The sequence below is a fragment of the Phyllosticta citriasiana genome, assembly GCF_038021145.1.
Source record: "Phyllosticta citriasiana strain CBS 120426 chromosome Unknown IWZ02scaffold_7, whole genome shotgun sequence".
Taxonomy (NCBI): domain Eukaryota; kingdom Fungi; phylum Ascomycota; class Dothideomycetes; order Botryosphaeriales; family Phyllostictaceae; genus Phyllosticta; species Phyllosticta citriasiana.
The window spans coordinates 662326-681181 of NW_027117284.1; the positions used below are offsets into that span (position 1 = coordinate 662326).

Genomic DNA, 18856 nt, shown 5'->3' on the forward strand with positions numbered 1-18856 from the left:
GCCGCCGCTGGTGGCGCCGCGCCCGCGCCCTGTCTGCCATTTTCGTCGACCCCGGACGACTTTTATACAACCATGACTCACCATTCACTCGTCCGATACGCCAATTCCTTACTATCATTTTCCCCATCACTTCGTTGCCCTCTCTCTACTCTTACCCTCCATCTCAGATCCTTTTCCTCTTCTCATTTCTGATCGCCGTCCCGTTACGCGACTTTTTTGCACTTTTTTGAATCATGGCCACCGAACTCCCCACCACCAATGGCAATGGCGAGCCCAACAACTTCCAGGTCAAGGCTGGCCTTGCCCGCATGCTCAAGGGCGGCGTCATCATGGACGTCGTCAATGCCGAGCAGGTATTCCCCAACATCCCACACTCCCGGCAATATCAATGGCCAAATATCTAAGACGTCATCTACTTTTGTAGGCACGCATAGCAGAGGAAGCCGGCGCAGCGGCCGTCATGGCCCTCGAGCGGGTGCCCGCCGACATCAGGGCCCAGGGCGGCGTGGCCCGCATGTCGGACCCCCAGATGATCAAGGAAATCATGGACGCCGTGACGATTCCGGTCATGGCAAAGGCGCGCATCGGGCACTTTGTCGAGTGCCAGGTACGTCTGTCTCTTGGCACACAACACCAAGCACAACCCCATCGAGGTAGACCACGGGTGGGCTGAAAATAAGCTGAACTTGCAACCAAACAGATTCTCGAGTCCATCGGCGTCGACTACATCGACGAGTCCGAAGTCCTGACGCCCGCCGACCACACGCACCACGTCGAGAAGCACGCCTACAAGGTGCCGTTTGTGTGCGGCTGCCGCAACCTGGGCGAGGCCCTGCGCCGCATCAGCGAGGGCGCCGCCATGATCCGGACCAAGGGCGAGGCGGGCACCGGCGACGTCGTCGAGGCCGTCCGCCACATGCGCACCGTCAACGCCGACATTGCCCGCGCCTCGGCCATGTCCGACGAGGAGCTGCGCGTCTACGCAAAGGAGATTGGCGCCTCGTTCGACCTGCTCAAGGAGACGGCCAAGCTGAAGCGTCTCCCCGTCGTCAACTTTGCCGCTGGTGGTGTCGCTACGCCTGCCGATGCTGCTCTCATGATGCAGCTGGGTTGTGATGGCGTTTTTGTCGGCAGTGGAATCTTCAAGAGCGGAGATGCGAAGAAGAGGGCCAAGGCTATCGTGCAGGCCGTCACGCACTACAAGGACCCCAAGGTCCTGGCCGAAGTCAGCATGGACTTGGGTGAGGCCATGATCGGACTGAACGTGGAGAAGATGCCCGAGGGCGAGAGGCTGGCCAAGAGGGGCTGGTGAAGGACGAATTGTTTTTAGAAGAGAGAAAAAGTAAGCATGGATCACATTTAGACATTTCAACAAAGTCCAGCAAAGGAGTTCAACGCCAGAGACTGGGAGGTTGGTTGTCTGATGCCTGGAGAGTTCCTTTTTCAACATGTAAATCTAAGCAGGGTATCCGATACGACCTAAAAAGCGCTTTTATCAATCTCCACTCACAACAGTCTTCCAACCATCCGAATCATTGAAAGTGTACAACTTTACTCAACCAACTCTTCCAACAGCGCCTCCAAGTCCTCTCTTCTGAACGGCACCCAGAGTCTCTCGGTGCCGCCGGCGTCCTTCCTGCTCTCCACCATCTGATGGTCGTGAAACTCCTTGAGCAGCGTCCGGAAGCTCATCTCGTTGCTACACACAAACTCCTCCACTGCCTTGTGGTACAAGACCCTGTACTCGACTCCCACGGCCGGCGCGACCGCATCCAAGACATTCTTCTCAGCGCCCTTCTTGCCCCTTCCCCGCTTGGACGGCGTGTCGGGAGCCAGCGCGGCGTCCTGGAAGGGATCGTCGTCATCGTAGTCGAGCGCACCAAACGCACGCCCAGCACCCATGCCAACATCATCATCCTCGACCTCGACCGCAGTAGCAATCTGCTCGGCGACGAGGATGCGAAAGAGGCCGCGGGCGTTTTCGGGCAGCGAGCGCAGGACGTAGCCGACGCCGTCGCGGCCGGCCAGGCGGCGGGACGAGCGGCCAATGACGTCGGCGAAGGCGTCTACGGCGTCCAGCTCGACGCCCGCGAAGCTGGCAAACGTGGTGCAGTCGTGGAAGAGGAAGCGCAGCTGCGAGCGCGCCGAAAGGTCCCACAGCAGGGGGAACGTCGGCGTGTCGGCTGTTGCGAGCATGTGCATGTGCTTGTTGGCGGCGAGCGTCGTCAGGAGGGTCTGGGATGCGGGACGGCGGAGGGAGGGCGAGTCGATCGAGTTGACGATGAGCGTGATGGGCACGCTGGGCGGGTTGGTGGCCAGCGTCGTTTCGAGGAGAGAGTGTAGGAGTGGGGGAGTCGAGGGCAGCTTGACAGATGAGGGGAGTAACGCGCTCAGGATGGTGAGGAGAATGTCTTTCGGGGTCAGGGTTGGGTTGTAGCCGTTGACGATGATGATTTTCGGGCTGTTTTTGGAGTTGGTGTTGGGACTTCGAGCCATCCGATAGTGATACATGTGTGCCGCAAATTCGGTGGCTAGGCGCCGCTTGGAGCCGTAGCCATAGAGACAAATGTTGAAGTCGTTGTCGAGTTCATAAACCCACTGTTCAAAGGACCTCATGTGCAGCTCGTGCAGGAACTCCATGTCCTCCTGATGCGGGTCCTCGTATTTTGACATTTGCTCAAAGTACTCCTCATGATTGAGGATCTGATGCGAAGCCAAGGTGTTGTTTGACGTCTTGCTCCCCCCAGGCCGGTTCTGGTAAAAATATAACTCGTGCGGCGGGACGCCTTCCGGGGGAGGACTGTGTTTTCTTTGCTTATTCTTGCTGCCTTTTGGCCGCCCGCGACCTCGTTTTGAAGGCGTATCTGGCACAGCGGATGGCTCGGGAATTTCCACTTGCTCTTCCTCCTCTTGACGCTCCTCCCCCGCTTCTTCCTCATCGAATATCTCACGAGCGAGCTCGTCTTCCTCGTCCGAATCCTCGTCGCTTTGATCGCCATCAATTTGACGAAAGAGAAGTCTTCGAGCACTTTTGCGCCGCGCAGACCTATCCGCACCTTTCACGACTGTTGGAGTCTCATTTGGAATCTCTTCGTCCTCCTCGTGTGGCTTTGTGGGCGTGTCAAAAGCAACTCGACGTTGTGATCTGGGCGTCTCCTGCCCCTTGGCACCACCATTGTCTGTATCTTTTATTTGAGTACGACGGAGGTCGTCTGCCAGGCTTCGAGAAACATTCTGCCTCTTTGTGGGGGTCTCTTGCTTGGACGGGGTATGATCGAGCTCGTCGTTTTCGTTGCTTTCGTCGTCTGCTGTGCGTCGTCTTCGCGGTGTCGAATCGGCATCTGCTGCTACACCCCTTTTTCTCTTTGCGCTGGGCATGCGTGGCGGTGTTGTGAATCTTCAATTGGTCGACTGGATTCCGTGGATGTCAAGAAGAAGCGTTGACCATCAGCGCGACGCGGTAGACGCGTCTGGCTCGGAGAGCTGGTCCGTAGCTCCGACATCGATACCTTGTGGTCCGATAACTCGATAAGCCATCTCCGTCACCGGCCCGAAATTTTGGCGATGCAGTCACGCCCACCGGCAGCTCTCCTGCAGCTTTCACCCTTCAGCCCAGTCATAAAATATTGTTGGAGTCACTGCTCCGACATCAAGAGAAGGTACAAATGGTTCTTGTTCTAATTGAATACCATTGACCGCATTATTTTAATCAACGCTCCAGGGCCGTCAATATGGCTTCCGCAAGGCCGTCTAGCTTCCAAAAGCTTGTCCCTACCATGAAGCAGTTCGTGCGCAACTACTCTGCCCCCGGAGAAGGCACTGTACCACCGTCGAAGTCAAAATACGTTCCCTCGTCAGGTACATACCCCAAGGGCTTCCTCGCGTCGAGCGCACACGTCGGAGTCAAGGCCTCGAACACTCGCTTTGATGATCTTGCTCTGATCGCTTCGGAGACTCCTTGCTCTGGAGCTGCCGTCTTCACTAAGAATAAATTCCAGGCTGCGCCTGTGACGGTCAGCAGGGATACTCTGAACCGGAGGTCTGGCGCGGGCATTCGTTCCGTCGTCGTCAACTCAGGTTGCGCCAACGCTGTTACCGGTCGCGGAGGTGTTGAAGATGCCATTGCCATGGGACAAAAGGCCGACAACTGCTTCGAGAACAATGATGATGGGAAAGGTAGCCGGAGCATTGTCATGAGCACCGGTGTCATTGGCCAGAGGTTTGCAACAGCTTCCGGGATGTGAACAGCACGCTGACAGAAACAACAGGCTACCCATTCAAAAGATTCTCGACAAGATTCCTGCAGCACACGAGACTTTGGGCAACGAGCACAGCCATTGGTTGAAGGCTGCTCGCGCAATTTGCACCACCGACACGTTTCCCAAGCTTCTCTCCCGGCAATTCACTCTCCCCAGCTCGCCCAATACCACCTACTCAGTGGTCGGCATGACCAAGGGCGCCGGCATGATCCACCCCAACATGGCCACTCTTCTCGGAATAATCTGCACTGATGCCCCCATCGCTCCCGCAGCCCTGCAGCCCCTGCTGACTGCGGCCGTGACCAAGAGCTTCAACTCCATCTCTGTCGACGGTGACACTAGCACAAACGACACGGTTGCCATCCTCGCCAACGGTGCGGCAGGCGGATCGGAAATAGCGGACCAGGCCAGCGCTGGCTACTCGGAACTCCAGACCGTGCTCACCGACTTCGCTGCCGATCTCGCCCAGCTCGTCGTTCGCGACGGCGAAGGCGCGACCAAGTTTGTCACTATTCGCGTTGTGAATGCCGCGTCGTATGATGATGCCAAGAAGGTTGCCTCCACCATTGCTCGCTCTCCTCTGGTCAAGACGGCCCTCTACGGCAAGGACGCCAACTGGGGCCGCATTCTGTGCGCCACGGGCTACGCCGACGGCGTCGACAGCGTCGTCCCCGAGCAGACTTCCGTCTCCTTTATCCCCACTGACGGATCGGAAGAGCTCAAGCTCCTCGTCAAGGGCGAGCCCGAGAAGGTTGACGAGTCCAGGGCTGCCCAGATCCTGGAGGCCGAAGACCTGGAGATTCTGGTCAGGCTTAGCGAGACCCCCGGCGAGGAGGCCGTGTACTGGACTTGTGACTTTAGCCACGAATACGTCACCATCAACGGTGACTACAGGACTTGAGGGAAGGTTTCCACGAATTCGATTTCATTGAGCGTTTACATTCTGCGGATGATATCAAAAGTTAGATGTACATCAAGATGAGCGAATTCCACGTTTGGACGTTGGAGCTCACTTTGAAATTTACCCTGCAAATTGGGGGCAACAAGAATGGATAGTATCAGGATATCAAAAACCGCCGTCCCATGTACATACAAAAGCTACCTTTTTCTTTTTCAACCTGCTCTAGTGCGAGGCGACGGGCGTGCCCGCAGCCCTAGACTCGAGATACTGCTGCCGAAAGGTGTTCTTGTCCGTCTCCTCGCCGCGGTTCAGCGGCGTCCACTTGGGATCGTCCTGGAACAGGCGCATAGCCTTGGTATACTGCAACGGGTCGCTAGTCAGCCAAACAAACGTCGACCGTATTTCCCAAAGCCAGCCCTCGCAAAAGCAAACAGCGACGACACGTACATTCTTCTCATCCGTCGTAAAACGGTGATAGATGCCGGGCGGCATAATCATCATATCGTACTTCTCCAAACGAATACGGATCCACTCGTCGCCCTCGGAGCGCACGTCAAAGTAGCCCGCGCCGTCCAAGATGTAGCGAATCTCCTCGTCCTCGTGCAGGTGCTCGGCGAAGAAGGCCTTGACCTTGTCCTCGTAGTTTGGCAGCGTCGAAGGCGAGATGGTGACCTCGTCGCGGTTCTTGTACGCCCGCTGCGCCGCCAGGTCGTTGACCGAATCCAGCGATGGCAGGTGGTAGTGGTGGATGCCCAGCGACGCAAGGTGTGCGGCTGGCACTTCGCGCCCCGAGTCGTGCGCGAGCCGTTGGTCGCCCTGTGTGTGTGAGGTGCGTGGTTAGCTGGTGTGGTGCTTGTTTGCTTGCTCGCTTTCTTTCTTGCGGTGGTCGGGTGTGATGGCGGGGCGGTGCGGTGGGAAACTTTTCTGGCGGAGATCATGGCATGAGGAAAGGGACGTACGGGAAGGTTGTCGTAGTAGTATGCGCGCATATTGATTGCAGATGTTTGAAGATGTAATTCGGAGCAGTGCGGTGCGTCGTGTAGCGTAGTTCAAGGCGGGGCTGGCCGTGGTTTTGAAGTTAAACAAGCGTGGGCGGCGATGACGCCTTCGTGGATCGTCCGGCCGTCAGCTATGGCCCCTGCCGTCATCCCGGACCGCTGAGCTGCTTCCAAATCGCCACATGTGATTGGTGCACAAGCTTGATGGATGCTGCTCCATTTCTTCATGCACGTCACAGGGCTGCTTTCCCAGATCCTGGTGCTTGTATTTATTCCCTTGATTCTTTGGCATTCTATGGTACGATGGCTCGACACGTCGGGAGCATTACGCTTGAACTTCCAGATGAAATGAGAACCCCCTAGCTTCATCGAGCGCAGACTACTTTTAGACAGCTTCTCTCTTGAGTCTAGTTTAAGCTGACATGATTCCAAAAAGGCATCACGACTACACAAATAAGAGCGAAGTTCTTTTATCTATGCTCCCACTCTTCCTCAAGATGCTATCATACAACGCACGCAACAAATCGTCGTTCTCCAACGCTACGCCTTGCTTTGCTCCTCGTACTTCTTCACCGCATCTGCAAACATCTGCCTGCACGGCACCCTAGCTCCAAGCCTGGCGCAGAGCAAAAATGCGCCGCTCAACTTGCGGTGCAGCGAGTACGTTTCTTCGGGAGGGGGCGCCAGACGCTCATTCAACATGACGGGGATGAAGCTCCTCACCCTGTCCGTGATGGTCTGATCGCTAAAGTCGTACACTTCGGGGCTGTCACCCTTAAATGGCTCGGCCAGAGTAAGGACCGAATCGACATGCGCGTTGAGCATGTCCTTGGATTCGCTGCCCGTTAGGTAGCCTAGTTCAATCGACAGGTCGCGGATCGTCTCCCGGTCATTCTTTGATGCCGCAATTAGCGTCTTGACATAGGGGTCGGTGAACTCGCGCGGGTAGTCACGGGAGGCACCAAAATCTAGAAGCTCAATCTTCCTGTCTTGACCGTTGTAGAGGAAATTTGTCCAGTTCGGATCGGTTTGCATGAAACGGAACTCAACAAGTTCACGAAGGCAGAGCCGTAGAACGTTGGTCCCTATCCAGTCCCGCTCCTCTTGCGCAAGAGTTTTGAGCTTGGTGATACCTTTCCCATTCATGAGTTCCGAAGTCAACACTTCTTTCCCAGAAGCTTCAGAGATGACTGCTGGAACTCTGAAGGCCTCGCTGTCGTCATGAAGCAGTTCTCTGAACCGCGTCTGACACTCGGCTTCGCGAAGATAGTCGCATTCCCAGCCGAGCTCAGTGCGTGCGTTTGCGATCGTTTTGTCGAGGAATAGGCCCTTTGGAAGAAGACGGGAGGCCGTCAAGAGTAGGGACAGGTTGTTCAGGTCAGAGTCAATCGAGTCAGCGACTCCGGGATATTGCACCTTGACTGCGACAGCTTGCCCAGTTGACTTGAGAATTGCCTTGTGGACTTGCCCAATCGACGCAGCTGCAATCGGCACATCTTCAAACTCGCTGAAGAGATCTTTCCAGTTCTCACCCAGATTCCTCGCCAAGACCTTGTTGCGCTGAGAAGCAGGCATGTAGTCTGCGCTATCCTGGACGCGCTGTAGGACATCATGAATGGCCGGTGGCAGCATCTTGATGTCCTGGAAAGAGATCATCTGTCCGAGCTTCAAAGCTGCGCCCCTCATCCTTGAGAGCTTGGCCACGAGTCGCTCCATGTTGCCGGCGCTCAAGACGAGGGAAGAGCCAGTAGCGGCACCTCCAGCAACACGGCGGAGACCTTCACCGACAGCTCCAAAAGCCATGCTGGTGCCTAAACCGGCGTACTGCCATATCCTGCCAAATCGAGAAGATGGTACGCGAGATTCTCTTAATTGATATGCAGCCTTGTCAGACTCGGAGGTCATCTCTGTGGGAATCTGGAGATCTATCAGCGTCAGCACGTAGGACCACGTGAATCTACAGTCAAATTACCTCTGCGGATGGAGTCTGCTCGGCATCTTTGGCAAGATCCTTGGCCAGCTCCTCGATCCCCGTGCTGTTCTGAGGCGAGTCTTTGGATTGACTGGATTCAGCTGCTACAGGAGCTTCAGGGGTTTGTGCAGCCGAGTCGCGCACATTGAAAGTTTCCTGGTCTCTGCCTTGCGCTAAAGGCGTTTGATCTACAGGGGCATTGCGAGCAAATTTCATTTCAAGTTGACGGTACCGGTCTAAGCCTGGTTTTTTGGCGCCAAACATACGAGCGACTCTTGGAGAGTGGAAAACATCAAGGTTGATACCCTCAGGAACCTCCTCATCCTGCTTGGGCACAGCTTGCTTTGATGGGATAGGCTCTGGTTCCGGGGTACCAGCTGACGAGTAGTAAACATCAGGATTGATCTTGCCGCCATCGGCAATGTGTTGTTTGCCGTCCTGGTCGTCAGCTGCCACTTTGGGCACCTTGACGCGCGGGAGAGACGAAAGTTCTGGGCTGACCTTCCCAGACCGCGAATCGAACACATCAGGTGTAGGCACAGAGGTCAAATTGCCCTCAGAGTCCGCAGCGCGCGCAGGGATTTGCGACTCGAACTCACGTTGCAGTTTTCGTGCCTCCTCCGAAGATAGCTCGCGTGTTCCTGGTGTCGGTATTGTGGACTCTGAGGAGCTCCTGGGCTGAAAGCTCTCTGATTGAGCGCCATTCGCAAGGGGATCTTTAGGTGGCTCAGCGGTTGGCCTCTCCGAATATGTTTCGAAGCCCTCGGAGCCTGTGCGCAGGTCCGCATGCGACGGTGGTATTGTGCCATCTGGTAGAGGATGCCTGCCTGCCTCAGTCTGCTTCACATCCAAATTCCCTTTTGAAGGCGGTCCCGCAGCTGCATTACGCTCTGATCTTCCGTAGTGATGGTCTTGCTCCAGCCCAGCCTTGGTCCCCGCTGGCGTGTCATCACCTGTCACCGTGCTCTTTCTCGGAACTGTATCATCCTGCGGCTTTGACGCTGAGGTATCGTCTCTGGTGTATGACGGGGCTGCTTCATTGAAGCGCTGGGCAAGAGCTGCGGCGGCGCGGGCGGTGACGGTGACGCGGTCGGTCTGATCCTTGAGGGCTTTTGCAAGGGTGGAAGTTTTCGAGAAGACGTCGAGTTGCTGCGAGCGGAGAGCTATATGCTGTTTCGCGATGGATCGCGTAGCATTGAGTAGTTTTGCAGCATCGAGAAGCCGTCTGCCTGCCATTGATTGGAGAGAAGATGCTACTTCCAAAGAGCCATAACGCGATTCAAATGAGACGAGAAACGTTGGAGCAGTGTTCCTGGTAGCTGCGAGTCGTGCTAGCTCGGCTGATCATCAGCGTCATCGCTTTTCGCCGTCGCCAGCCTTACACGTGACAACAGCCAATCAACAACATTCAGTCGTGAAACTGCATTCTGTAAGTCTGACTTTTGTTTGAATCTTCTATCGTCTTCACAGTTTTCTACAAGATCTTCATTGCCAGAACGACGCGTTGTCGCCATGTACCTCTCTGAAAACAAAAGCAGTCATTTTGGTTGTCTTTTCCACGGCGTATGCTTTGCCAAATGAGACAGAGACATGATTGCACACGTTTCATCTTCCTCCTTGCTTTTGCTGCGTACTGTTGTAACATCATTGTTCTGTTGTCGAGCAGTCTTTACAGCGCTGACGTAAAGAAGACCAAACAAACGTCTTCCGGAATCTTGTCCAATAGTTCAGAACCGAGAGAAAGGGTCCTTCCTCCAAATTCTCTGAAGAGACATAGTCCACATTGCTCTCTCGACTCAGGCCTTCAAGATGAGAATTGCCTGTTTGCAATTCAATCCACAAGTGGGCGACTTTCAAGGCAATGTCGCCAAGGCCAACGCATTAATTCACGATGCCGAAGTGAGAAGGGAGACACGGAATCTCAGTTGGCTACTACTTCCCGAAATGGCATTAACAGGTATTTCTCCAATCAATGCGCAGGGCCAGAAAACATCCTGCGCTGTGTTTGGGAAAACTCTAGATCACCAGAAAAGCTCCCCCTCTTACACATCATACCAGGCTATAATTTCCCTGGACTCGCTGCTGTAACGCCATTCCTCGAGCCAACAGCCTCAGGACCTTCAACGACCTGGGCTCGCGAGGTTGCCATCCGTCTACAAACTCACGTGACTATCGGATATCCAGAGATTGACACAGCAACGTCGCGTCGATACAATTCGACCGTCACCCTGTCTCCCACGGGCGAGGTACTCGCCAACTACCGTAAGCACTTCCTCTACTACACGGACGAGACATGGGCTTCCGAGGGCCCGGAGCGCTTCTTCCGCGGCAACTTGGGCGACCTGGGCCAGGTTGCCATGGGCATTTGCATGGACATCAATCCGCACAAGTTCATCGCGCCTTGGAAGGCGTACGAGTTTGCAAACCACTGTCTGAAGCCTGCACTTGCGCCGCTGATTGCGATCAACATGGCCTGGCTCACGCGCTTTAGCGCCGAGGATGTTGCAGCGAATCCGAAGAGGGAGGATGCTGAGACGTTGGCGTACTGGCTGGAGCGCTTCTATCCGCTGATCGAGGCAAATGGTGAGCCGGTTATCGTCGTCATGGCCAACCGTTGCGGGACCGAAGGCGGTGTGGTGTATGCCGGCACGAGTACGGTCATGAAAATTGAGAAGGGGAGCACCAAGATCTTCGATATTCTTGGCCAAGCGGAGGAGAGGATGCTTGTGGTAGACCTGAAAGAGGTATGTGTGGACATGTTCTGTTGAGACGCATGCTAACATGCCTGAAAGCCCCCAAAGTTTGCAGTTACCACAGGACCACCTCCAGCACGTGGTACTTAGTCTGTATCTAGAAACTGGAGTTTGGTTTGCCGGGATTTTGGGTGTTGGGTATGAGCTCGCATCGGAGGTTGAGCGTTTTCTTTTGGTGATACCGTCGACTGTTTTCGGATTCATCATATGTCCATGGAAGTCATATCAGTCTCCAAGCACCATTTCAATTCTGCTTGGAAGACCAGTTCTGTAATCCATCACGCTCCCATAGACATGTGTGAGTGGATTTGCAAGCCATTTCATTTAACCTGCGTACAATCCTTTCCCCCAGAGCGCCCCAAATCACGACTGATTGCAGAGCGAGAATGCACCCATCGACGTCCGACAAAAGAAAAAGGCCAGCAGCCGCTCTGTCTTTTCGATTGAAAACCACTTCCTCATCCATCCTTGACGGCGGGACAAATCATGTTGTGCAGAGGGTATCGCGCATAGACATTCTGGGGCGGCATTCCGGATTCCGAGTCGAGTTGGACGATGAGAGAGCAGCCTCTTGAAGGGGCGAGCTGCTTAGATGCCGAGGCGGGTCTTGCGCCAGTGCCTCCTCTTGGCGTTGTACCTGGTGAGCGCGTCCTGTTAGTCTCGTCGTCCTCGCTCGCCGTCGGCCTCCCTCCGCGGGCGGATCATGCGAACCTGATGGTGTTGCCGGTCTTCAGGCGGATGAAGTTGGGAATCGGGCGGTTCTGCTTCTGCGCCTTGGCAAGCTTCTGCTTGGTACGGAAAGACTTGTGGCTCTGGAGGACATGTTCGTCAGCGCCCGCTTGTCACTTGTTGGACAGCATCATCGGAGCGAAGTGCTTCGGCGATAACGCTGGTTGAATTTGGAGAGTTTCGGCATACCGGCATCTTGACTGAGCGTGCGGCGTCGTAGATGTCGAAGTGGTTGTGGTGGTTTGTCGTCGCTATCGGCGAAAGGTCGCTCGGCGGCACATCGAAATTCTGTGGGCGGAGCCGCTGCGCTAGGCCGCTTTAGGAAGCCGATCCCAAGCGACCCCATCTATCGATAACCTGCACAAGCGCCTCTTGAGTGGTGCTGCACTGTCTTTGTACACAGGATATATGGGCTACTACCGAAAATGCGTGAGGTTCCTTTCTGAAGCCGCTGTTATGAGTGGCTCGGCAATCTAGAGTCCATGTGGCACATTGAAATCATGAGGCCTGGCTTGGCATCCACTCTCCAGGCCTCGCCAAAGCGTTCGTCATCTTTATCTCACGGCGTTTGCGAGCTAATGTTGAAATTTCATTTCCCTTTTCAAAGGGTAGAAGTCCACTTGATCAGGATTTGGTATCAAACTAGGCTGTCGCCCATCAATGCAAGTCAAACGAGCAGCCCGAAAGCTCCTGTCTGGCCATGTCTAGCCAGCCCATATGCGTTTCCGCTTTATGCCAATGATTCCGCCTACTTTCAACCGAGAACCGCGTACGCCGTGTGATGCCTCAGAGCTATACTCAAAACGCCTAGATTTGAACACTTCAGCGTTGTGAGTCCCGACAGCTCTGCCAGAAGTTCATAGCGACCTGCTTGCTATTCATTCCACCGCGAGCCCTATAGTGAAGTGGTTAGTCATTGTAGAGCACTCGAAAACTGGTTTAGAATACTCACGCTATGAACATCTTCTTGAACCACAAACGGTCCTTCTCCTCGACCTTGGGGGCCGGGAATTCCTTGTCTAGGAGCGCAGCCTCGATCCAATCGCCGGTTCGTGCACTCTTGGGCACGAAGCGACGCAGAGTGTCAGACACGTCGTCGAGTGTCGTGCGCTGAGACTCGCCGGAGACGTTGAAGATGAGGACCTTGATGAGGAGCGGGCCAAGAACGTTGATGACTTGGTCGACTTGCTGCTTCGCAGCAGGGCTAGAGATTTGCAGAAATCGGGACCAGAAGTGCAGGGCAGCTCTTTTTGGCAGCACATCAGGACCCTGTATGCAACGAATGGTGAACATGAGAGTGTTTTCGACGGAGTCCGAAGAACGCCCAAAGAGAATCTGCACATTGTGCCGGTTAAGCGTCTCCAGAACTTCAACGCAGCTCGAAGCAACTTCTGGATCCGTGTCTGGCGACGATAGCGTAGCGAGTAGCTGGATGATATGGTCAACCAAAGTGATCGCGGCCAGGACGTATGGATTGCTTTTGGTGCTGTCCTCAATCTTCTCTTTGTAGGCGTTGAGGAAAGAGCAAGTGGTTGAGAGGACAAGGTTGACACGAGGCGTCTGTGTCGACGTGCGGAGGACAAAGTCCACAAACACGTTCGGGGGAAGTACGAAAGGTCCCGGAGCGCCCTCAGCGAACCCGCTCTTAAATACGTCGCAGATTGCTTCGATAACCTCGCCGAAGCCGCCAAATACACTGCGTACGTTAGCTCTGAGTGGAGAAGTGTATCATGAGGGCAACTTACTGTGATATCATGCCCAAGCACTTCGCGACTCCGGCTTGGAATTGAATGCCAGATGGTTCAGTGTTCCAGTAGCTTTCTCCCGCAATATCCGCCTCAAGGTCGATGTGGGTAAGTCTTTCGTCTCCACTCTGAAGTCCCCTACCCATTGCGGCGAGGCAGGTCACTGCGGTGCAAGCGGTCGAAGGACCCTCCACCAGGTCATTTTGACTCATCCGCTCGAGTGAAAGGCGCACTTCTCTTTCAACCTGTTGCAGGAGGATGACGAGATAATGGCATTTCTGCGCATCAGAAGGCAAGGCGCGGACGATGCCGGCGATGCCCCCAAGAACCCTTTCTTTACAGTAACCTGAAGCTGTTGGGCTGGTGATGAAGGTCTGATAAGCAGCGAGAAAGTTGTCTAGCTCAGGGACAAGCGTTTCTCTGCAGCTAAAGCAAAAGAGTGAAATTGCCCTTGCCGCGGCCTCCGACGTGTCTTCCCTAGAAAGCGCGACGAATAGTGCATTGAGAGGAGCCACAAGGAATTCCCGGTGTTTGATAAAGAATTCGGAGTACTTCCCGATCATTTCCACCGCAGCGCGCCGCGCTCTTGGCAAGGCATCGGGGCGGGAGATGGCTGAAATGAGGATTGAGGATCCAAACAAGTCTCCCAAGACCTCTTCGCACTCCTCGATGCCGATAGCTTCGTCCACCATCGAGTTGATGCAGAATAACGATGCCTCCATCTTAATCCAGTCGTCCTGCTCGACCTGATTCAGCGCCAAAGAGATGAACGCGCGGAAGAGATCGACGCCGCATCCTCGCAGAGCATCAAGCAGGAAATCACCGACGTCGGTGCGGAATGCCTTGAAGTTCTTGATTGTATCCTTGTCCCACTCAGCGAGGTCGGTGCTATCAGGCATGCACACTTTCGCCCAGTACGCTTCTGCGGCTTTCATGACGTGGAATTTCGCGACAGATGGCGGCTCGGAGTCGGTTTCGATAGGATCAGCAACCTCACCAGCATAATTTCCCCAGAATTCGAGGGCTTGCATTGAGGCTGATTCATCTTCAATGGGATATCCAGGACACTTTAGGATCTGATGCATCATGGCTGCCATTCTGTTAGCCAGACGAAAGAAACTGTGCGTTGTTGGTGCCTACCCATGACATTATCCCAGGCCTCTGGGGTAGAGATGAGTTTGGGCAGCATGGCCGTGCCAAAGGCGAGTATCAAATCAACAAAGTGTTCTGATGGTATTCCATTGTCGACAACGTCGGCGATCTGCTGCTGACCCCATGGACTGGTGATGAGTTCCCCCAGAAGTTTCAGATGATCATCTGAAAAAATCTCGATGCCGCGTCTGCGGAGAAGGTCTGCAAAAGGTTCCACGGTGTTCTCGGGGTCTGCGTGCACACAATGCAAAGCTGGAATGATGAGAGTCTGGACCTGATCTATGCGGATCGAGGCCTCGGGCGAGTATCGGGTCAAGCGTGTGACGTAGACAGCCCATGTAGCCATGCAGCTGACGGCCTCGGCGCGTACCTCAGTCTCGAGGGGGCCAGAGTAGCCCAGCGCGTACTGGTTCAGAGCGACCACATCGTCACAGTTCTCGTCAAGGCGATTCTCAAGCTTCGCCACAACTGTGGAGACGTATGACGTTCTCTTGACCTCTTGGACGAGCCCTTCGCTGATGTAAAGAATTGACCTGATTTGAGGCGGAGCCAGACTACCGACAATTTGAGCCGTTGGGGGGAATTTTCCGACTTCATCTATGTCAACTGGCTCGCCCTTGATAAAAGAGCAGACAAGGTGGCGGATGCAAGGATTCCATTCCGTCTTGTCGTTCAAGAAGTACTGCATGAGGGTGGTGCAAATCTTCCTCGTGACGAATTCTTGTTCGCCCTCGGCAACGAGTCGAATCAACCAGGCCAGAAGACGAGTCAAGAGCTCATTGGAGGTGTCATTTTCAAGAGTCTTTGCGTCAGAATGAAGTTTGACGTTGAAAGTAAGCGCTCCGAAGAATCTGACCTCAGGGTCACTATGGCTCAGCAAGGCGTCTGCCAGCTGCCAACCTTCGGGAGATTTTTGCAGTGATTGGAGTGCCTTTTCGATGTGCTTAATCATTTCAGGGTCTTTCTGTTGATACAGACTCTTGACAAGGTTGGCGACCTCGGCCATAGATGTTGGTGTTTGAATGGCGGCGTCCATGGCGGCAATCCAACCTCCGGGGAATTTTCGCGCGCAGGAAAATTTTGGTGTGAGTTTTTCAATGATGGGACGAGACAGCTAGTTCAAACCGAGGTTGCCATGAACAGCATCCAAGTCCACAGCAACCGGAATGCCCAAGGGTGCGTCAAGGGTTTAGCTAGGTCGTCTGAAAATATTAGGTCCGGCATGTTCTTTGGTGGTCAACTTGAATGCTGAATAAGAATACAGGGTGCATCTGACCGGGGAGCAGACAAGACTTACAAGGAAAAGGATGGGAAAAAGGTTCAGTGGAAGTTGAAGAAAAACGCAGATGTTTTGGCAGAGTGCCAAGATGAGGTGAAGGCGGCCGCGGACGGAGCAACAGCGCGACTCTGATCTCTTGGCGGCGGGGGATCAAAAGTTGGAGAGGTGCAAGGGGATGTTTTGGAGAGAATGGCAGCGCCAGCAGCTGCGGCGCGGCTGGCCAGAGCGAGCAGAGAGCAGAAGCAAGCTCGCGACAGGGACGTGGTGGTGATGATTTGTGCAATGGCCATGGTCGCCAGACGTTGGGGTCGTGCTGGGGTCAGGTTAGCCGAGGCGGTGAATGGCGGCAAAACAGAGAAGAGACAGCAGGTGGCAGGTGGCAGGTGGCATGTGGCAGGGCAGCGGGCGGGGCACCTAGCTCTGGGTGATGTGTGGCTGAAGAGCGTCATTGGATTCTCTTCTCTTCGGTACTGCTGCTGCTTGTCACATCAAACAGCACGGCAGCTCCAGCCCACCTCCACTACACCCACCCGCATGCTATTTCTGCGCCCCCTCGCGCGCTCCTTCTGCCGCCAGCCCAAGTCTTTTCTGGCTCCACAGGCTTATTTTTCCACTCGTCCATTCCACTCTTCTCCCGTCCAGAATCTTATCTCTGAAATGGATACCATCGATACCACCGAGCGCCTCGCTCATCTGCGACAGTTGATGCGTGACCACCACGTCGATATCTACAGTAATGACCCACACAACAACCTCCAATTGCATTCCAAGTTAACCGACTTCTTTTCCCCAGTCGTACCATCCGAAGACAGCCACCAGTCCGAATACATTGCCCCTTGCGACGCTCGCCGAGGTTTGACGCCGATTTGTACACCGTGATGGACCCGAAAACGCTCATGAGCCGCAGAATACATATCAGGCTTCTCCGGCTCCGCGGGCACCGCCGTCATCACCCTCGACAAAGCCGCGCTTGCAACCGACGGCCGCTACTTTAACCAGGCAGAAAAACAATTAGATGCCAATTGGGAACTCTTGAAGCAGGGACTGCAGGACGTGCCCACTTGGCAGGAATGGTATGGCCTATTGCGCATCCCAGCAACATCTTGTCTGACAAACCCAGGACGGCCGATCAGTCTGAGGACGGAAAAGCTGTTGGCGTCGACCCAACCGTCGTCACTTCTCGTACGTGTGCCCAATAGTCGCATCATTGAAGCCGGCTGACACCTTCAAGCCGATGCCCGCAAACTCAAGGACAAGATCAGCAAAAAGGGTGGTGGTGAGCTGGTGGCTGTGCGGGAAAACCTCATCGACCTCGTCTGGGGCAAGGACAAGCCCGCCCGTCCAAACGAGAAAGTCAAGGTCCATCCTCAAGAGTTTGCAGGGAAGAACTTCTCCGAGAAGTTGACAGAGTTGCGCGAGGAGCTAGCAAAGCGCAAGAGCGCTGGCTTCGTCGTCTGTATGTGCTCTCTGCGTCTCGGCTGCACTGGTACTGACACTCTCCAGCCATGCTCGATGAGATCGCTTGGCTTTACAACCTGCGCGGAAACGAGTATGTCTGCCTCTCCATTACCCTTCTGCTTTGTACTCATGGATTCCGAACAGCATTCCGTACAATCCTGTCTTCTTCTCCTATGCCGTTGTCACACCGGACGCCGCTACCTTGTACATCAATGATGACAAGCTGACGCCAGAAGTCAAGGCACATCTGGGTAAAGATGTGAACATCAGGCCTTATGATGCTATTTTTGGAGACGTGGAAGCATTGAGCAAAGAGACGCAGCAGGTCGAGGGCTCGGAGGCCCCAGCAAAGAAATACCTCGTATCTAACAGAGTATCATGGGCTCTGGTCCAAAGTCTGGGCGGCGACAAGAACGTTGAAGAAGTGCGCAGTCCCATCGCAGATGCCAAAGCAGTCAAGAATGAAGTTGAACTTGAGGGCATGAGGGCTTGTCATGTCCGAGACGGCGCCGCCTTGATTGAGTACTTTGCTTGGCTTGAAGATCAGCTCATCAACAAGAGCGCGACGCTTGACGAGGTTCAGGCTGCAGACAAGCTCGAAGCAATTCGATCGTAAGCCACCTTCTATTCTTCTTCGCCTCAAAAATGCTCATTTTTAGCAGAAAACATGACCGATTTGTCGGCCTCTCATTCGACACCATTTCATCAACGGGTCCCAATGCGGCCGTGATCCACTACAAGCCGGAGCCGGGCAACTGCTCCATCATCGACCCCAAAGCCGTGTATCTCTGCGATTCTGGCGCTCAGTATCTGGATGGCACGACTGACACGACACGAACCCTGCACTTTGGTAACCCGACTACAATGGAGAAAAAGGCATACACTCTTGTCCTCAAGGGCAACATGGCACTCGAGAGAGCCGTCTTTCCCAAAGGAACCAGCGGCTTTGCCCTTGACACCCTTGCCCGTCAATTCCTTTGGTCTGAGGGTCTCGACTACCGACACGGCACGGGTCATGGCGTCGGCTCTTTCCTCAACGTTCACGAGGGCCCCATTGGCATAGGCACGCGGGTACAGTACTCGGAGGTGTCGCTCGCAGTCGGCAACGTCATCAGCGACGAGCCAGGCTACTACGAAGACGGCAAGTTTGGCATTCGCATCGAGAACGTTGTGGTAGTGCGCGAGGCGCAGACACCGCACCGCTTCGGTGACAAACCATACCTGGGCTTCGAGCACGTCACCCTCGTACCCATGTGCAGAAGCCTGGTCGACGTGGGTCTTTTGACAACGGACGAGCGCGAGTGGTTGAATGCCTACCACAAGGAGGTCAGAGAGAAGACACATGGCTTCTTCAGAGACGATCCCGTGACGCTGAAGTGGCTGGAGAGACAGACGGAACCCTACTAGTTGTGCTGTGCCGTGTCTACAGCAATCAGCAGCGCATTGGAGTTGTAAACAAACCGAGGGAGTCTGAGGCGCAGTGAAGAATGGAATTGGTCTCCGCTGTTGAGCAGGCAGTTTTGTTGGGCCAGATACCCATCCCGGCTTGGCTTGTCATGGCATAGCCGTTGTGTTGCGTTGCATTTCAATTTCGTAAGTTGCTTAGAGTG

At 54.6% G+C, this 18856-nt stretch overlaps 9 protein-coding genes across 9 annotated transcripts; 4 read left to right on the plus strand and 5 right to left on the minus strand.

The window, feature by feature from the left end:
* Positions 1–76: 76 nt before the first annotated feature.
* On the plus strand, positions 77–1515 carry IWZ02DRAFT_452235 (pyridoxine biosynthesis protein-like protein). Its single transcript, XM_066767579.1, has 3 exons — positions 77–353; positions 425–607; positions 701–1515. Exons 1-3 carry the CDS (start codon positions 234–236, stop codon positions 1310–1312), a joined length of 915 nt encoding a protein of 304 aa, XP_066622246.1. The 5' UTR covers positions 77–233; the 3' UTR covers positions 1313–1515.
* On the minus strand, positions 1516–3378 carry IWZ02DRAFT_420098 (origin recognition complex subunit 2-domain-containing protein; the record flags this gene model as incomplete). The annotated part of the gene is made up of 2 exons (XM_066765826.1): positions 1516–1804; positions 1886–3378. 2 exons carry the CDS (start codon positions 3376–3378, stop codon positions 1552–1554), a joined length of 1746 nt encoding a protein of 581 aa, XP_066622247.1. The 3' UTR covers positions 1516–1551.
* A 353-nt stretch (positions 3379–3731) lies between these two features.
* Positions 3732–5160, plus strand: IWZ02DRAFT_490787 (uncharacterized protein; the record flags this gene model as incomplete). Its single annotated transcript, XM_066769690.1, has 2 exons — positions 3732–4219; positions 4269–5160. The coding sequence occupies 2 exons, from the start codon at positions 3732–3734 to the stop codon at positions 5158–5160; spliced, it is 1380 nt and encodes a 459-aa protein (XP_066622248.1).
* Positions 5161–5272: 112 nt separating this feature from the next.
* Positions 5273–6327, minus strand: IWZ02DRAFT_452243 (1,2-dihydroxy-3-keto-5-methylthiopentene dioxygenase). Its single transcript, XM_066767580.1, has 2 exons — positions 6120–6327; positions 5273–5976 (listed from the first exon to the last, which is right to left on the minus strand). Exons 1-2 carry the CDS (start codon positions 6147–6149, stop codon positions 5383–5385), a joined length of 624 nt encoding a protein of 207 aa, XP_066622249.1. The 5' UTR covers positions 6150–6327; the 3' UTR covers positions 5273–5382.
* Positions 6328–6417: 90 nt separating this feature from the next.
* IWZ02DRAFT_452244 (ubiquinone biosynthesis protein-like protein coq-8) lies at positions 6418–9525 on the minus strand. The gene is made up of 2 exons (XM_066767581.1): positions 8131–9525; positions 6418–8075 (listed from the first exon to the last, which is right to left on the minus strand). Exons 1-2 carry the CDS (start codon positions 9364–9366, stop codon positions 6699–6701), a joined length of 2613 nt encoding a protein of 870 aa, XP_066622250.1. The 5' UTR covers positions 9367–9525; the 3' UTR covers positions 6418–6698.
* Positions 9526–9939: 414 nt separating this feature from the next.
* Positions 9940–10973, plus strand: IWZ02DRAFT_433335 (N-terminal asparagine amidohydrolase-like protein; the record flags this gene model as incomplete). The annotated part of the gene is made up of 3 exons (XM_066766286.1): positions 9940–10087; positions 10111–10874; positions 10923–10973. The coding sequence occupies 3 exons, from the start codon at positions 9940–9942 to the stop codon at positions 10971–10973; spliced, it is 963 nt and encodes a 320-aa protein (XP_066622251.1).
* A 498-nt stretch (positions 10974–11471) lies between these two features.
* On the minus strand, positions 11472–11807 carry IWZ02DRAFT_490791 (60S ribosomal protein eL39; the record flags this gene model as incomplete). The annotated part of the gene is made up of 3 exons (XM_066769691.1): positions 11472–11520; positions 11595–11695; positions 11802–11807. 3 exons carry the CDS (start codon positions 11805–11807, stop codon positions 11472–11474), a joined length of 156 nt encoding a protein of 51 aa, XP_066622252.1.
* Positions 11808–12414: 607 nt separating this feature from the next.
* On the minus strand, positions 12415–15652 carry IWZ02DRAFT_273122 (armadillo-type protein). Its single transcript, XM_066763521.1, has 4 exons — positions 14498–15652; positions 13358–14447; positions 12565–13308; positions 12415–12507 (listed from the first exon to the last, which is right to left on the minus strand). The coding sequence occupies exons 1-4, from the start codon at positions 15543–15545 to the stop codon at positions 12435–12437; spliced, it is 2955 nt and encodes a 984-aa protein (XP_066622253.1). The 5' UTR covers positions 15546–15652; the 3' UTR covers positions 12415–12434.
* Positions 15653–16178: 526 nt separating this feature from the next.
* Positions 16179–18653, plus strand: IWZ02DRAFT_499555 (putative Xaa-Pro aminopeptidase P; the record flags this gene model as incomplete). The annotated part of the gene is made up of 7 exons (XM_066770234.1): positions 16179–16641; positions 16696–16861; positions 16909–16970; positions 17020–17244; positions 17292–17337; positions 17391–17858; positions 17909–18653. The coding sequence occupies exons 1-7, from the start codon at positions 16323–16325 to the stop codon at positions 18651–18653; spliced, it is 2031 nt and encodes a 676-aa protein (XP_066622254.1). The 5' UTR covers positions 16179–16322.
* Between the last annotated feature and the right edge of the window lie 203 nt (positions 18654–18856).